Source organism: Vigna angularis, chromosome 1, assembly GCF_016808095.1.
Source record: "Vigna angularis cultivar LongXiaoDou No.4 chromosome 1, ASM1680809v1, whole genome shotgun sequence".
Taxonomy (NCBI): domain Eukaryota; kingdom Viridiplantae; phylum Streptophyta; class Magnoliopsida; order Fabales; family Fabaceae; genus Vigna; species Vigna angularis.
The window spans coordinates 14941122-14960327 of NC_068970.1; the positions used below are offsets into that span (position 1 = coordinate 14941122).

The window sequence follows — 19206 nt, forward strand, 5'->3', positions numbered from 1 at the left end:
ATAATATTTTTTAAATAATTTTATACCGTTTTTCTTTAAAGAAAAAAATTGTTTTCTTGGTTAGAAAAGTTAAGAATAACATTAATATATTACCGTTTTCAATTTTTAAAATGAATTCGTAAATTACCCTTCTAAAAAATCAATAGAATAGGTCGTTATTTTAGAGCACAATATTAAAATTATGAATATTAAAATCAAACTGATTGATAATGCATAACTTTTAATTTTAAATTTTTACTTAAAAATGGTTACACTGCACGACATTTCAACCCAGTACGTGACAACTTCCAATTTTCATTGAAAAGAAAATGGTATATCTAACAAGAACTAGTAGAAAGACACATCCTAAAATAGAACACTAACCCTAAAAAAAACCTAAAACCTTTGCACCTTGTCACTCTTTACAGTAGGATTTTCCTTAGAAATCGCTTCACGCCCTGCAGCCTTGAAGTCATAGGTACACTCGTGCTTCTCCGGGTAACGGTGCACCCCGCAGAAGATGGTCCCACACTTGCACAGGAACCCGGTTAAACCCACTTTTCTGTTACAATGCCCGCACCGATTCTTGGGTTTGGAAGGCCCAGCCGCGCACGGCGGCGACTGCTCGACCAAAGAGGATGGCTTTACCTCGTCAAGAAACGCTGGCGGCGCGGAGGGATAGAAGAGAGAGTTTATCGCAGAAGGATACTCCTGGAGACAAAGTTCCTTGTAGCATTTGGAACAGAAGTTTCCTTTGTCGGGAGTGCCGAAGAAACCGCAGTTGTTGGCGCAGAGATTGGGCTCCGAAGTGGGGTAGCTGATGCCGTTGTTAGATTGAGAATCCATGTTTTTGGATCGCTGAATTCTGTGATTTTACTCTGAGGGGATTATGTATTGTGAAAACGTGGAGAATGGTCACACATATATATATAACGACCGCGAGTATGATGTTGGTTTGAAAAGATTTGCTATCTTATTAAAAGATCACGTCAATATCCTCATATTTTATTTTGATTAATCAATCAATAACCACCTCGTATTTATTTATATGAAAAATCTATGATACCATATATTTAACTTAATTATAAAGATATAGGTCTACTTTTAAATATATTTCTTTTAGTTGTATTTCATTTCGGGAGGGAATCAGTTATATATCCCACACGTAATTCTGAAAAAAAATCTAATTATTATTTTATCATTGTTTCCTTAATTTGATATTTTTATAAGTATTATCTTAGGATATTTTTCAAATATTTTTATATTTTTATTTCGTTATGAAACTTATTAACAAAATGTTATAAAAGTGAAATGTATCTAGTGATTAAGCTAAAATAAGATAACTATTATATTATTTTATAATTGATTGTTTGGTGTCGAATATGATTTTTTTTATCTATCTTATTCTTGTATATGAAGAGTATTTCAGATACAGAAGGGAGTAGATTTGAAAAATAATATAGTAAGCAAGATCAATTTTCTCCTTTTTTTCATACTATATCTTATCTCTATTATAACTATTATTTTGCTTTCATCATTATCACTGTTACTGTTAAAACTACTACAATTTTTTATTATTATTATTATTATTATTATTATTATTATTATTATTATTATTATTATTATTATTATTATTATTATCATTATTAATGCTAAGATCTTCTCATTAGCATCACGCATATATTGTTATTCAATTTTATAATGAACACTAAATTGTATCTATGTTCAATATTTATCTAATTTTTATCTTATATTATTTTAATATGGTTTAACCTAGATCATTAAACGAGTTTTAAATTTATATATTCAAATATAATATAAATTATATTTACAATTATCTCTTAAATCCTGTTGTGATATCATTAAATATAATTAAATCTTAAATTAATTAAACTAATACATGTTTAAGATATAAATAATTATTGATATTATTAATTAAAATTAAACAATTTAACTAACTTTATTTAGAGAGAGAACAGTAGTATTAGCGAGATCACAGATAAACCTTCTTTAATTCATATTCGTGTTCAAAAGGTTGTGCGAGAGAGATGGACGAGTTATTAGTAGCCATGACAAAAAATTCTGGACCCGCGGATATATGTAGATAAAATTCACGACAGATTGTTGGTATCCGCAGATATTTACTATCTGTGGGTTGCAGGTAGCGGGTTTTTTAATACCTGCTTATAAACAAGTCGGGTGCGGGTATTATACTATTTGTACCCGTTGATATTCGCTACCCGCAAAAAATAAAAATAAAAATAAAAATTTAATTTATATTTATTAAATTAAATTTAGGTTTAAACCCTCGGATGGTCCTCGTATTTATACGAGAATCTCAAATGGGTCATCGTTTTTTTTTTCGGCCTCAATTGGGTCATATTTTTTGTAAAAATGAGCCAATTTTACCCTAACCGTTAAGTGCTGCGTTAAGTTTAGCTGAGTTGTATTTTATATTTTGATGGCGTGGCACTGTTGATTAGAATTGATGGCTGATGTGTTTTAAAATCAAATCCACGTGGCACCGCTTCTTCTTTCCTCCAACCATTGATCACCTTTCACCTCTTCCGCTCCTCCTCCGCCCAAGTTGTTTTCTTTCCACTCCCATCCTCAAACCCTCGCTCCCCAGACACACACCCTTTCTCCCTCTCAAACTAAAAAAAGCCGTCGTTGGGGGCACGTTTGTCGAACTCCTCTTCTCCTCCACCGACGAAGCACCTCATCTTCCATTCTCTCCTTTGAATGTCAACAAGGTCATAAAGATCAGTGCTTTCAAAACTGCCCCTGTTTAGCTTAAAAAAAATTAAAACTTGTATGTTTCTGCATAACTGCAATTTATAGAGGATGGTGGTATGGACACAAAGATATATCCCATGAAAGCCGAACATTTTGTCCACCCAAAAGTGTGCCGTTTAAAACCCGCAAAGCTTCTTCTGCACAGCTCTTGATGCATAAACCCTCAAATGGTCATTGGTAACATTAGGATCCAAATTGCCGACAAAAATCTGCAATTAAACTAGGGTCATGAACAAGAACAAAGAAGAGCAGGATTCTGATATGCAACGACCATGGGCCTGTGGCTTTTGATGTGGGCAACGGCCATGGGCCTTTTGATCCAGCTCCTCTCCGCCTGCCTCGGCGTTGCCACCGGGAAGCACCTCGCTGAACTCTGCAGGGACTACTCAACCCTTGTTCTCACCTTGAGCGTGGAAGGTGATTTAAAACACATCAGCCATTCAATTTTAATCAACAATGCCACGCCATCAAAATATAAAATACAGCTCAACTAAACTTAACGTCGTTTGAGAGCACTTAACAGTTAGGGTAAAATTGGCTCATTTTTACAAAAAATATCACCCAATTGAGACCGAAAAAAAAACGATGACCCATTTGAGATTCCCATATAAATATGAGGACCATCCGAGGGTTTAAACCTTAAATTTAATTAAAATTAACATTAATTTATATTTTATAAAGTTAAATATAATTAAAATTAATTTTAATTTATATTTAATTTAATATATTATATTTTATATATTTTTTGTAATTTTATTTAAGTTTTATTATAATATTTTATAAAAATATATATTTTTAAATATTTGTAGGTATCCGCGGGTGTCCATGGATATTTGCGGGTATTCGCGGATATCGACGGATTATAAAATATCCGCAGGTATTTTTTAAGCGAGTATCCGTGCAGGTAGTGGATCAGGTAGCGGATTTACTTTTTTTGGTCAAGTTGAATTACGGGTAGGCACTATCCGTGTTCTACTCGATCCGTTGTCATCCCTAGTTACTAGGTCCAATTAAGGTAGGTTTGAAAATTACTAAATTTTCTAAAAGCACCAAAATAAAGTTAAAAGAAGAAACAACTTAGAATCTTTAATAAATTCCATTTATCCAATGTTGGCATTCTTTTCTTTGTATATCTCACAAGGTATTTTAATTTTTATTATTATTATATTGTTGTTCTAATTTTTTTTTTACATTATTAATTAATAAAAAAATACCTTTAAAGTATTTTTTTTTCAAAAATGCATTAAAATTAATAACATTATTATGTGTGTGAATGACATAAAATTTCTATTCTTTTTTTATTCACAAAGAAATTGTATTCTCACTTATGCATTCTAATTTGTGAGGTAGTTAAAATAATAGAGTAATTAACCATTAAACAAAATTTCATCTAGAAAAAAACGAATTAATATACTTCGCCGAGATATTTAGAAATATATTTTCAACCGAATAAATTTAACAAATTGTTTATCCATTACGTGTGTGTGTGTATATATATATATATATATATATATATATATATATATATATATATATATATATATATATATATATATATATATATATATATAAAAGGGTTTGCTAACGCGAGTACGCCTGTTTTTCAGTTGGTACATTTTAATCATGTAAACAAAAATACCTTATATATCATGGATTATAAGTTTTAAGGTTAAAGGTATTTTAATAATTTTTATTAACAAAACTAAAAAAAAAAACTCCAAACCCTTACTCACCTTCCTCATTCCTCTCAATCCTTTTCTCTTTTATCCCTTTCACTCCAACATTTTCTCTGTAGCCCCAACTGAAAAAAATCAGAAACAGTGACGGTTAAACAATCTTACAAAAACATGATTTTATAATGAATTTTCATTTTATAATTTTTGTCTTATCTAATTTTATCCAATGTTCACAAGCATAAAAGAATTGGTAATTGACCTGGAAAAAATTAGAAATACTCGCTGTTAAATAATTTCTTACAAAAAATGATTTTATAATGAATTTTCATTTTATAATTTTTGTCTTATCTAATTTTTACAAGGATAATGACATCAAAGGAATTGATAATTGGCCTGGAAAAAATCAGAACCACTCGTTGTTAAACAATTTCTTACAAAAAATGATTTTATAATGAGTTTTCATTTTATAAGTTTTGTCATATATAATTTTATCTAATTTTCACAAGCATAATGACATCTGAAGGAATTGGTAATTGGCCTGGATGGTTTTTTTAGAGATGATGATTCACCATATACAGATGATGAAATTAGATAGATTAGTAAAGATGGTGAAATTGAAGAGATCTTGAATGAACATTTTCTTGAAGGTGAATATTTCAATGACTCAACTCTTTACAAAGGCAAATTGTTTAACGACAAGTGTTTTTGGTTTTTTTAATTGGAGCTAGAGTAGGGATGATAGAGAAAAGGTTGAAGTGAGAGATGTAAGATCCTTGAAAATATTTGTAAGTTAAATGCTAAAAAAAAAATGATGAATAGTAAATTGTGAATAGTAAATTGTAAATAGTAAAAAGTGAATAGTAAAAAAAAAATTAAAAAAAAATAAATAAATAATATTTGGAAAGGATAAGTGTTCCACGTAGCTTTGAGATCAGAATTCATCAAATTGCAAATAAAAAAATTATTTTTGTAATAGTAAAATGAATAAAAAAATGAATAGTACAAAATGAATAGTAAATTTTTTTGCTATAAATAGCCAAGGGGGGAGGTTGAAAATTTACACCAAAGAACTTAGAAAATTTTTGAGAGAAGAGAGTTGGAAGAATTTCTAATTTCAAAGGGGATATTCTGGAAGTTTTCAGAGAGCGAGGAAATTAAGTCTGTAATAGAGGTAAGGGAAACTAACTTTGAGTATTTCTTTTTGTATTATCTTGAGTCTTGAATATGCTATATTTTTCTTTTGTCTAATTTTAAATCTTGAATATGGAGTATTTTGTTTCTGTATGATCTTGAATTTTAAATGAGAGTATGCTTTTGTGTTGATATTCAAGTGTGATAGTTGTAAAAATGTTGATTATGTTATGCCATTTGTATGTTATTAGTGGTTTATTTTTGTATTTTGGAAGGATTAGAAATTGTCTAACCGGCTCTGCCAGATTCAATTTCTTGTTTCCCCAAACATTTGATTGTTTTCCTTATTTATTTTTATTGTATTTTGGAAGGATTAGAAATTGTCTAACCGGCTCTGCCAGATTCAATTTCTTGATTCCCCAAACTTTTTAATTCTTTCCTTATTTATTTTTATTACATTTTTGGAAGGATTAGAAGTTGTCTAACCGGCTCTGCCAGATTCAACTTCTTATTTCCCCAGACATGTATTGTTCTTGTTATTTAATTATATTGTATTGTTGGATGGATTAGAAGTTGTCTAACCGGCTCTGCCAGATTCAACTTCTTGTTTCCCCATGAATTTTTATATTAAGATTATTTTTATGATTGTCAAAAATTGTATTCTTCTATGACCATTTATAATAATATTTTATTATTGTTAATTGTTTATAATTATCTTGTATGAATTCTATTATGGAGGTTTATTGTGATGAATTTATTGAATGAGTTTGTTGGCTGAAATTGATCTTGTTGGAAGGTTTGGAGTAAGGGTTTTGTAATAGCTTGTATATGGATATTAAATAGATATGCAGATACTGTTTGAGGTGGTTGTGAGAGGAAGTAAAATATTAAAATTAGGCATTTTAGATTTAGAGCATAAGAAAACAAGGTAGATAAATTAAATAAATAAATTGTTAATTATTGAGGGCCTCCCTTTGTTGGTAGGATAGAGGAACCTTAAAAACCTGAGTTGGCACATCCCTGATCATAGAGCAGCCCTGGCCTGGTCCAGTCAGTTGTGACTAGTCATATGTGCTGGCGTCGAAGGTGAGTTTGATGCGTTCAGACATCTGGGTCCTCTCCGGTGACCAATTGGGGTAAAGAAAGATCTCTAATAGGATGAAAATAAAATAAAATAAGTCAATTGTAGATGCATAAAGTTATCATGGTAAAAACTTCATATATATTTTATTTATCGTTACGTTGAGCTCAGACTTTAATACGTAGTTGCTAAGATATGTTGAAATGTTTTGGCTGATCTATGAATCTTTGATTGGTGAAATTATGTTGAGTTATACTCGTTATGGTCAAAATGAGTTTATAATATGAAGTATGATATCTGGCAATATGTTTAATTTATTGACACCAAATACGTTATTGTTAAATTATGATTAAAGAATGAACATGATTGAGTTATGTGGAGAAGAGGTTATGAATTGTTGATTTGATGAAATGTTGGAGTGTATAAGAGGGTATGAAATGTTGATTTGATGAAATGTTGGAGTGGATATAAGAAATTATTGCTTATGAAATGATGTTTCCTACGGGAAGTAGTATATTCGGTTATACCATGAGAGCTTGATATGAGCAAAGTAACACCTGAGGTTTATGAAAGCAGACAGCAAGTGGTCTGACCATAAGGCTTTGACATAAATATGTGGTTCATAAGTTTTATAGAAGCAAGCAGAGAGAGGTCTGACCATAAGGATTCAGAGAGTAAGACATAGTATACAGATGAGGCTTAAGGAAGCAGGCAGAGAGCGGTCTGACCATAAGGCTTCGTGAGTGAGCATGGTAAAATTGTAAGGTTTATGAAATTGAGGAAGATGATTTTGATAATGATGAATTAATGACATCGGGGTAATGATATTTTAGTAATTGTAGAAATAAATGATTGAACTATTCTTATTACAAGTTAATGATTGATTTGATATGGTTGGCTTACCCTTATTTGTTTATGCTATGATCATATAACTCATGTTATATGTGATTAGATAATGTTGCAGATGCGGTTGAAAAAGCTTAGAGATGAGAGAGATGCGGGGAAAACCTTTCAGGGATTTTTGTAAAAAGAATAAATTTGTATTAGGAAGATTATGTTGTGTAAAACTTATAAGTTGAAATTTCAATGGTGAAGACTATATTGTTTAAAGTTTGTAAGTTTGGTATTGTACTTTGGAGTAATTGAAATAAAGTTTGATTGTTTATATGAGATATCAAATTAATTTAGTCTCTACTATCAGTAATACCCTTTAAAATATTTGGGTGTTACAAGAGAGATGAAAGAGAAAGGATTGAAAGGAATGAGAGAGGTGAGTAAGGGTTTGGGAGTTTTTTTTTTTAGTTTTGAGAATGAAAATTATTAAAATAACCTTAACTTTAAAATAAGAGTCATGATATATAAGGGTATTTTTTTCTACTAAAACCCGGTATACATTGCTAAAATGTACTAACTGAAAAATAGACGCGTGTATATATATATATATATATATATATATATATATATATATATATATATATATATATATATATATATATATATATATATATATATATACACTGATTATAACTGATAATAATTAATACATCTTATACTTATTTTAATTATCTTTTGGTCTTTAGTCAAAGGTTAAAAGAAACTTATAAATAGATACTCATGAAATAAATACTCTTTAGTTTTTATTCAAAGATTAAAAAAAACTTATAAACATATACTCGTGGAATATTTATCAAATTCTTTTATTTCTATCATATTTATGTTTTGTAGTTTCTTAAAATTTCTACGGATTTTGAGTGGCGATGATTCTTTAACATATAAATTTTAAATAATCAATAATAAATTATTGGAGTTATCTAGAGCTGTCAAAATGGGTCATCCAACCCTGTCCACCACAGGTTGGTCACTTAGTGAGCCAACTCAACCCAGCTCATTTATTTGCGAATCAGAAAAATTCGAACCCGGCCCGACCCACCATGGGTTGGTGGATAAACAGATTGGTTCACTGACTCAAGCTCACTTAATTATAATTTTTTTAAAATAAAAAAAATTATAAACTTTTTATAATTTAAATTTAAACAAATTTCACTCCCAACACATGAGTGTTTAATTAATTTTGAAAATAAGAAACTTAAATAATTTTTTCAAGCAAAAAAAAATAATAAATATTTTTTTATAAAATTAAAATTAAATTTTAATAAAATAAAATTAGGTAGGTGGGTTGGTGGGCCAACCTGGCCTACCACAGGTTCAACCCGCATGAACTAGACTTAAATGAGCCGAGTTGAGATAATTGCTCCTTACACCACCACGGACTACTTCCTCCACCTCTCCCATTCCTCATTTGCCCTTCAGTAATATTTAATTACTGGGATTAATTTTCACCAACATTTCAATACACCCCACACACCCCACATCTGTCAACGGATGTCTAGATCCGTTCAACTTTCCCCACCATTAATATTCATCCTATTTACTCTTTTCACTGCAACGTAAACCAAGATTTTCTCTTTATCTAACATCCATGGCCCCCACACAAGGAACACACACCTAGTAATTCACAAATTCAATTACTACAAATGTACAATACAATTGACCTCGTTAGTGTTTAAATCCTCAACAATTCAATTAATGCATTCTTATATATGCTTTCATCCCTTACGCACATTTCAACCCCTTCAACGAGAATGAGAAAAAGAGAGACTGGAGGTGGGCCTACAAAAATAACGAAAGGGAGAGAAAGGAAAAAAGGGAGAGAGTGGGGGGTGGGGGTGCAGTGAAAGTGTGTAGGGTGGGGGGGGGGGGGGGGGGGGGGGGCAGAGAAAGAGAGAAAGAAAGGGAGGGGGATGTGAGAGTATTGCTGCTGAGTAAAGTGAAAATGAGAAGTAAGAAAGGGATTAGGGTTTTAACATCAAGTTAAAAAGGTAAATAGTAAATATAAAACAAGAGTAATTTTGGAATAAAAGAAAAATTGGAGAGGTGGAAAGAGCATTAGGGGTGGTGGAGGGAGCAACTTTCCCGAGTTGAAATTTGACTCACATAAAAAAAATATAATTTTTTCAAACTTAACCCGACCTGAACCCGTAGTGGACCAGGTTATCCCGCGGTTGTGACCCATTTTGACAGCTTTAGAGTTATCAACTCATTTCTTAATCAAATTTTATAAAAATAATATTATTAATTGCTATTATGTAGAAATAATATTTTATTATTTGTAATAATACCTATTTAAAAAAGATTATTTATTAACAAAAACAAACAGCACAACATTCCTACAAGTACCCCCTTGAGCTAAAAATTCTCATAGAATCCGCTGTTTAATTGGTTATAAAATTATTCCACACCATTTATTTTGCCTCTTGTTGAAAGATGAGTGTGTTTTCAAGTTTTAATAGATTAAATAGTTTTTGAAAATTTATAAATGAAAGAAAAATAATTTAATCTTTTGAAAACATCAAAGGTTGGTCTTTGCAACTATAAGCTATTGTACCTTTTGTTTTTTTTTCTTCTATTAAAAACTCAAATTCCAAATATTTAACATCTTATTTCCTCCCACTCTAGGTTGCCAGGGATATTGGAATATGAATGGAGAAAAATAAGGGTTATGAGTGAGACTGGAAATCACTACTGTATAATGTCTAGAATCATCTCAGTGTCCGAAGTTTAAACTCACGAATGTTTAGTTTTCACCTCCTCAGATAGAAAAACGAGGCACAAGAAACAAAAAAAAAGCAAGAATGCAGCATGAAAGAAAGGAAAAAAGAAAGAAAGAGGAAAGACTAATTGTACGATTATAAATTATCATATTAAAACTATTAATTTAGTTATTATGTAAATAATAAATATTAGTATAAAATAGTAAAATTATATACTTATAGTTCTCTAAAATTTGTAAGGGATTTTTTTTAAACTAAAAAAAACATTAGGAAGAACGGCTGAATACTATATATAATATATAAATGTATATTTGTGTCTTTTTTATTAACAAATTTTGACATCACGTTACTCAATAATACATGTGTAATCATACATATATACATACATATATGATCATCATAACCACAAAATATACCAGAATAAGTTACTGAATATAGTATACAATTCCAACATTATATCCTCTATATATAATACAATCCTTGCGACTCAATACTCATAATTCATGCATAATATAAATATCTAGATTTTTTTTGTTTTTAGAAAGTCAATGTATTAAGTAACTTAGAGATTTTATACATGTCATATCTATCTCCTACCTTTCGAGTTATTGCTATAGGTTTAAGAATTAAAACTCAGACTATATGATAGAATAAATTTTTAAATCCGCAATATAAAAACCTCCATCGATTATCACTAGTGAAAATCATACTCTACATGTGTCTGAAACTAATCGAGCCAGGATAGCCCTCACTTGAAATCTCATCTCAATACACTACCTATCATTACTTCCCATTAAAGTATTACTTTCTCCTTATAAGTTACAACAATTCACAATATCACATAAGAATTTGCATAATTTACTCTACTACAATTTTTATAACAAAAGTTCATCATTTAAATTCCGACAACATTTTTCTTAAGCCTACGAAACAAATATCTCAAGCCAAAGATCTCTAACTAACAATTTTAATGGTTAAAAAAGAGCTATGTGTTACAAAGTATGTATAAAAATTTCAACTCAATCCAACTATTAACAAAGTAGAAAACATAGTTTTACAAAGATAATACAAAACAACAAAAACAAAGTTATATTCAGATTTCTCTAAAAAATACAAAAATCATTTCTCTGATTACATACCTCTAATTATCAATACCAACAAAATATAGAAAACATTGTACTAAAATTTCATCAGTCATAATAACAAGAAAAAAAACAAAGAAGATAAAAGAAAGAACAAAAAAAAGTGAGTCAAGGGAGTTACACAACAAAACTTTTCTTGAAAAGCTCTCGGACCATAGCATGATTATTATCTTTCATGATATAGATATAAAGGTAACATGTGAACAAGATATTTGAAACAAAGAAAAGAATCCAACGAAGAAGAAAGATGAGGAAAAAACACTCAAAAGGTAAAAAGAAAAAAAAATGATATTATTATGTATGTGAAAAAAACACTCTAACTTTTACAAAAAAAAAAGGTTTAATACCCAATTTTGTTCCCAGTTTGGTTCGGAAATCTCAATTTAGTCCCCTTTTAGAAAAGTAATTGTAATGGATCCTTACTTGTAATTATTTGAGTCAAGTTAGTCCCTTCCGTTAAATATAAGCAAACGGAGTTAATGGGTTGCTGATGTGGCAGTAGTCAGTGGTTAGGTGTCAACATGCAATTTTGTGCGTGCTTACGTGGTGTTAGGGTAGCTGATTTTAAAATTGGGTTTATTTAATTGGGGATAAATTGGCAGCAGTTATGGTTTGTAATTAATTTTGTGCAATTGAATAGAAAGGAAGTTAGGGCAGCTGGAGTTCTTCACGTACATTGCCAACACGGAACAGTTGTGGGTGTTCTTCTTGTTCATGATATTCTCATTTGTGTTGTTCTTGTTTACGGGTTGTGCTTAAGTCAGTGGTTGCTGGTGGTTCGTGGTTGGCGAGTTGTTCTTCCTTCTTAGTGGTTGTCTCGCTTTGGGCCTCGCAATGCCTTCGAATCACGGTTGTTCGTCTTGCTCATGGGGGAGCTCTCGTGGTGGTTCATCCAGAGGATTCGTTGGAAGCCAAATATGCCATTGTGGGGAGGGTGCTGTGTTGAGAGTGGCAAAAACAGTTAAGAACGAGGGGAAACAATTCTGGGGTTGCCCTAATTACAAGGTTTGTAGTTTAATGTTTGTGATCATTTTTTTTTATTTATTAATGACATTTTTGTGGTTGGATACTTTGAACAGCGGACAAGAAATGAAGAATTTCAAGGATGCAATTTCTTTAAATGGCTTAATGAAGATTATGTAGATGATGCTGCTAGTACTATTGGTAGGCAAAGGAGGAAGATTAATAGCCTGGACAAATGTGTTAGGGATTGTCAGAAAAGGGAGAAGATGTTAATATCAATTATATGTTTTCTAGGATTCATTAACATCATTGTTGCATGTATTTTGTTTAAAAGTCCATGATGTGTTCTATTAGATAGTTTATGTGAAGAGCACTTTGGGCAAATTGTAATGTGATGTTTTGAAATGAAGGTGAAATTTGAATTCAAGCATCTGAAATTATGGTTTCAATTTACATTTTGTTTGATATATACAACATAAAATGAGGAAGTGGTGTGTAACTGCCAATAAAATGAGGAATTGTTTGTAATATAATTGTGTAACAGAGGTATATGTGCATTCTTTTAATCCAAAAAGAAGAAGTATTACACACTGTCAGTATTTGTAATATAATCCAAAAAGAAGAAGTATATGTGCATTCTTTTAATCCAAAAAGAGAGTTGTGTAACAGAGGTATTACTGTCAGTGTTTGTAATATAGTTGAAGAACAAATCCACTGTTAGTGTTTGTAATATACAGGACTCTGTTGAACTTCATAATGCACATCCATTCATAATGACATCATAATCAAAAGAGAAGCTGTGATGACAATATAATGAGAAATTGGACTTGTGAAATGCACATCCAAAAGAAGAAGCAACTCATTGGCATAGTCATACACTCTTTTATATTGTTCTTTAAAATCACCTTCTATTTGTTTAAAAGCCATTGCTTTTGCCCTACAGGTTGTGGACCGAGAAACACCAATGTTCCACTTCTTAGAAACTTTGTTATGGAGGTTATACAGATTAATATTCAGATTCTCTTTTATAGTCTTCTCTAACCTCCCACTCAACCATTTTGAAGTCATTAAACGGATGTTAAATTCTCTACTGCAAGTGTGGTTGTCTACAATTTTCCTTAGCTGCCATGTATTTTCAGCTGCCTTATATGCACAATATGCATTCCAAGGACATTTCCCTTTTGCCCCACAACATCTGACACGCACTCTTCTTTTGTCATTTTTATAAACTTTTAATTTTCTACCATTCTCTACTCCATACGATCTTATAGCTTCTGTATAATCTTTTTTGTCACTGAAGTACGTGCCCACTTCCCATTTATATTGTTCCATAGTTTTGGGCATTGAAAAAACACCAAAATCCCCATACCCATCCCTGTCATCATTTGTGTTATCACTTTCCACAACACTGTTCAAACTCTCAGATTCCCAATCACTATTAGATAAACCCCTAGGTCCACCAAATTCAACTTCATTAGTAGCTTCAAATATATCAAATCCCACTTCATCTCCATGGTCAGTCAATACATCCTCTTCGGGCCCATTCCAACTTCTAACATCATACTCATCAGCTTGTACTCCATTACCCTCTATCTCACCCTCTACCTCACCTTCTACCTCACCCTCTACTAGGCGCCCCTCCACATCAGACTGTCCGTCTACATTCACACCAACAACCATGTTTCCCTCAGCATTTGACTCACTCTCTGCCTCAACCTGTGCCTCCACACCATCATCCTGTACCTCAACCTATGCCTCCACACCATAATCTTGTACCTCAACCTGTGCCTCCACACCAACATCCTCCACTAGCTCTGATTGTAATTCTACGACATCCTCTACATCAGCCACTACATCAACCTCAACTTCAATCATTTCTGGGGTTACTTCTGATTCAGGTTCTACCTCAGGTTGTACATCAATCACTGCCTCTGTCTGAACTTCTACCATAGCCTCTACATCAGCCACTACATCAACCTCAACTTCTATCATTTCTGGCTCAACTTCTGATTCAGGTTCTAGCTCAGGTGCTACTGTCTCAACCTCTGCTTCACCCACTGCCTCAACCTCTGCTTCACCAACCTCTATCTTAACTTGCTTTTCAGCAATCTCTCTCAACTTCTCCTTCACCACTACGTCTATCAACTTGCAAATCAGCACTCTCTCTCTCAACTTGTCCTTCACAACTAGGTCTATCAATTTGGGGTTCAGAAAAGTATTTCAACTGCAGAAGATACTCAGGTTCACACACCCTATGTATAACATAAAGGTGAGCTTCACCATTCAACATAGCAATATTGATCAGATGACAAGCACCCTTATCATCTAATAAAGGCTCCAAACAATCTTCTAATACAGGACCACGATCCAATGAATACCATAAGTCCTTTACATTCCTATAACCCATCTCCTTTAGAATGCTTAATATTTCAAAATAACTCCATTGATCAGGGTCTATTTTTAAACTTGTGGTTTCACCATAGTGATATCCAAATGTCCCATTATTCTCAAATTTCCCTCCATGGTGAAACATGACTTCAATGTCTGAGATGGCCATATTATCTAATATAAAAATTGTTCACAATTAATCTATGCTTAACCCTTAACCCAAATGATATCTAAGCAAAAAACAAAGCATAAACATACCACTGTACAAACCATAAACAACTCAAACAAAGCAAAACCACATTTACCACAGCAAACAAAGCAAATGCCACAACACAGTACCACACACTATCAGGGGGGACCACAACCACAATGTCGCAACAAAAACAAAGCAAATGCACTGACAATGGGGGACACAACATAGACCATACAAAAATCAAAAGTTCTGGGGGAACCACAGCGAAAGCAACCAAACACAAAACAAAACCTACCATAAACACACCTTCGAATGTCGCTTTTCGTTATTTACCCCACCAACGCGATCTCCACGAATGCTCGTCCACTCACAAATGCTTTGTCTTAAAGTTAATGGTTCTCGCGATCACTGCCTCTGTCTTCTTTCGCACAAACCAAAATGCCCTAATCTACAACAAATCACCTCCAAATCAATTTATACCCAATTTGTAATAAAACCCAATTTCAAAATCAGTTGCCCTAACACCACGTAAGCACGCACACAATTGCGTTTTGACACCTAATCACTAACTACTGCCACATCATCAACCCATTAATTCTGTTTACTTATATTTAACGGAAGGGACTAACTTGACTCAAATAATTACAAGTAAGGATCCATTACAATTACTTTTCTAAAAAGGGACTAAATTGAGATTTTCGAACCAAACTGGAGACAAAATTGGGTATTAAACCAAAAAAAAAAAGTTTAACAGCCAATTTAGTCCTCAGTTTCGTTGACAAATCTCAATTTAGTCCCTCATTGTAAAAGTGTTTGAAATGGGTCCTCAGTTTTAAAATTTTGAGTCAAATTAGTCAATTTCGTTAAATATAACCAAACAGAGTTAATGAGGTGATTATTTGGCATATGTTAGTGATTACGTGTCAAAATATACTTCTGTGCGTGCTTGACGTGTTCGTTAATTAGATAAGATAGGATTTTATTAAGAAATTGAGTTTTTTTAATTGGAGAAAAATTGATTTAGGGCTGATTTATGCAAGATTAGGGTTGAGATCATCCGAGAAGTGACCTCGTGGAAACGCACGATGTTGGGGTGGTGGAGCCTGCTCATGATAGTGATTTCACGCTTCACGTTACTAGCGAGACCCGTTCCGTTTATCTTCTTCTTGTTGATGATTTTCACGGACACGCTCTTCCCGTCTGCACATTGAGCGCATAATGCACCTTCGCGGAGGTGCCGCACCCGATAACGCGCCCGAGCTCATACTTTCCGAACAAGGCAGTGTCATCCATCGCCACTTGTTCGATCTCCGGCATGGTTGCGTCGACGGTGCTGCACGAGAGATCAAACCCTACCTCTGAATGATGGGGGAACCACTGAAAGCAAAATTGAAGGACGCGTTACCCGATTAGAGGAACAAATTGAAATGGGTAAATCGTAGAATTCAATTTTTGTGAGTAAATGCAAATGGGGCATTTTTGGGGGAAATATGATAAGGATTTTTAGTTTTTTGATTGTGGGTTAGGAGGAGTTTCGAGAAGACAGAGGATTGTAAGGTGTTGTGGACGTTGCGGGGATTGTTGTCGGATCGGTCGTGTTTCTTTTGTTGCGCGTCTTCCTCTTCATTTTCCTCTGCGGTGGCTGTGGTTGCGGTTTTGGCGGGGAACAAGGAGGAAGTGAACGGTAGTGAGGCAGCGAAGAAGTTGGTGTTTTTCGGGAATGCGACTAGGGCGTTCGATTTGGAGGATTTGCTCAGGGCTTCGGCCGAGGTTTTGGGGAAAGGGACTTTCGGGACGACGTATAAGGTGGTGCTGGAGGCAAGGCCGGTAGTGGCGGTTATGAGGTTGAAGGATTTTCTGGGCTTGCTTTTCAGTATTTTTTGGGTTTGCTTTTCACTCAATTTTTCCCTTTTCCAGTTCTTGGTCAATAATTAATGAATATAATGACAATGAAGGTGGTGTGGGGATTTTCCATCAAAATTTGACCCTACGAGTAGTGCACTTCAGGAGCTGCTTCGAAAGCTTGGTGTTGGGTTGGATGATCTGCTCCCATCTTCTGCCATGGCCATTTGTGGGAGAAAAGAGAGAATCGTGTAAATCAGCCCTAATATCGCATAAATCAGCCCTAAATCAATTTTTTCCCAATTAAAAAAACTCAATTTCTTAATAAAACTCTATCTTCTCTAATTAACGAACATGTCAGCACGCACAGAAGTATATTTTTACACGTAACCACTAACTACTGTCAGATCATCACCCTATTAACTCCGTTTGGTTATATTTAACGGAAGGGACTAATTTGACTCAATTTTAAAAGTGAGGACTCATTTCAAACACTTTCATAAAGAGAAACTAAATTGAGATTTGTCAATTAAACGAGAGACTAAATTGACTATTAAAAAAAACTATATAAAGACGAAGAAAGAAAAACAGGAAAACAGAAATTACAGGCATTATGACAAACATCTAATGTTTGCTAAGCGATATAGCATAGTTAAGAGAAGAACAAATGAATAAACTTTTTATCAACATCAACTTTGAACAAAAACAATCCTAAACATTTTAAATATCTTGTTATTTGATTTTGATGTAACCTTAAACCATAACACATTCCAAAAAGAGAGGGATGCAGGGTGTGTTGCTCAAGTTAGAAACCATTAAATTTCAAACATTAAATCCCCATGTAATCCACACAGGCATAAAAAAATTGTATAAAAAATTTCAGATATCATAGAATAGCATTATAGTATAATAAAATTATTTGTGAATAAAAGAATTTCAATCTTAGAACTTGAAACAGATTAATTAAAAGCAATGAAATTGGAGATTAAAATGTTCATAAGTAAAGTTCTGGAGGGTGCAAGATCTGAGAGAGTTCTTATACGTTTGCACGCCTGTGTACTCTGATATTAAATGAGTGTAATAATTAAGAAATTGATAAAACAGCCCTTGTTAATGAAGATAATCAGAAAAACGATTATAAAGACATCATTTATTAAAGAATAATTGTGTCACACTTGGAAATGGTTGAGAAACATGGATGAGAAATGAGATGTTATAGAAGTTATTTTATTTTTCAAAAATATTAAGTAGTTGTTACAATATAATTATGATAGAACGTAGTAGGCACATTAGAGAGTAAAAATGCATTTGTAACACAGATTACTTCTATTACACACTTCAAAATAAATCACAATAAATAGAATGAATTATTTTACTATGTACCCTTTTAACTTTCTTTCCTTAATTTTGATTACTTTAAAGTTCGATCTTTTCCTTTAGGTTTATATGTATATTTAAGATTGAAGTTACAATATAAATTTATGAAATGTGAAAATAAATTGTATTTTTGTCTATTTATTAGGAAATCAATTAAAATAATCATTATTTACATAAAAAAAACACTTCTAAATCAATTAAAAATCATTATTTACATAAAAATTGAATATTGTGTTTCTAAATCTTTTATCATAATTAATCAGGAATTGAAAATTAAATTTGGTACCAAACCACTATAAAGAAAAAACACTTCCTTTTTAACATTGAATTTAAGCGCGGTTAAAGTCGAATTACATGTTTAAATTCCTATATTTAAAAAAAAGCTAAATTACACTATACCTGTCATTAATTATCACTTAATAATAAAAAGAAGTTAAATTATAAATTTTCACTTAATAATAAATATTCTATTTAACCCAACCCACCCCCAAAACATTGCACATCTAACATGAAAATGATAAAAGGAATGTATGTTGTTTCGGATAATGAGGTCAAACAAGCACTTACACAATTTCTTTTAGGAAGTTGTCTGTTCTGCGTTCCTCGTCTTCGTCTTCACTCCACCGTTCAGAGGTGTATTTGTCAAAGGTTCTCCGATGCTTAAGTTAGTGGGTTACTCGTACAGAAACTCAATGTAACATTAATAAATGTGCAGTAAATGCGAACACCTATCTCTTACCTTTGACCTGTATTTCTAATTTTCGACATGAATTTAAGATTAACAAAATTTTAATCATGACTCAATCTCAGCTCGATATCTCTAATCACTAATTATCTTAATCTTTGTGTGGAAACCTGATTATTGACTGAGACCAGCCGTTCCGTCTATGACTGGTCAGTCTTATCTTCTGATTTTGTTACACTCAGTTGCTCTAGCGCATTCTTGTTCTAAAAGGTCGTTCGAACCATCTTAATATCGTGACGTCTGTGTGCCAAACACACTGTATATATGTAAACAATATTTTAA

General features: G+C 32.5%; 1 protein-coding gene across 1 annotated transcript; it reads right to left on the bottom strand.

Moving 5' to 3' along the window:
* Positions 1–375: 375 nt before the first annotated feature.
* LOC128196490 (zinc finger A20 and AN1 domain-containing stress-associated protein 7-like) lies at positions 376–825 on the bottom strand. The gene has a single exon (XM_052877560.1). It carries the CDS (start codon positions 823–825, stop codon positions 376–378), a length of 450 nt encoding a protein of 149 aa, XP_052733520.1.
* Positions 826–19206: the final 18381 nt, after the last annotated feature.

What these genes read in the sequence shown, in the direction of transcription:
- LOC128196490 (XM_052877560.1), bottom strand. Translation starts at nt 825, where the DNA reads ATGGATTCTCAATCTAACAACGGCATCAGCTACCCCACTTCGGAGCCC.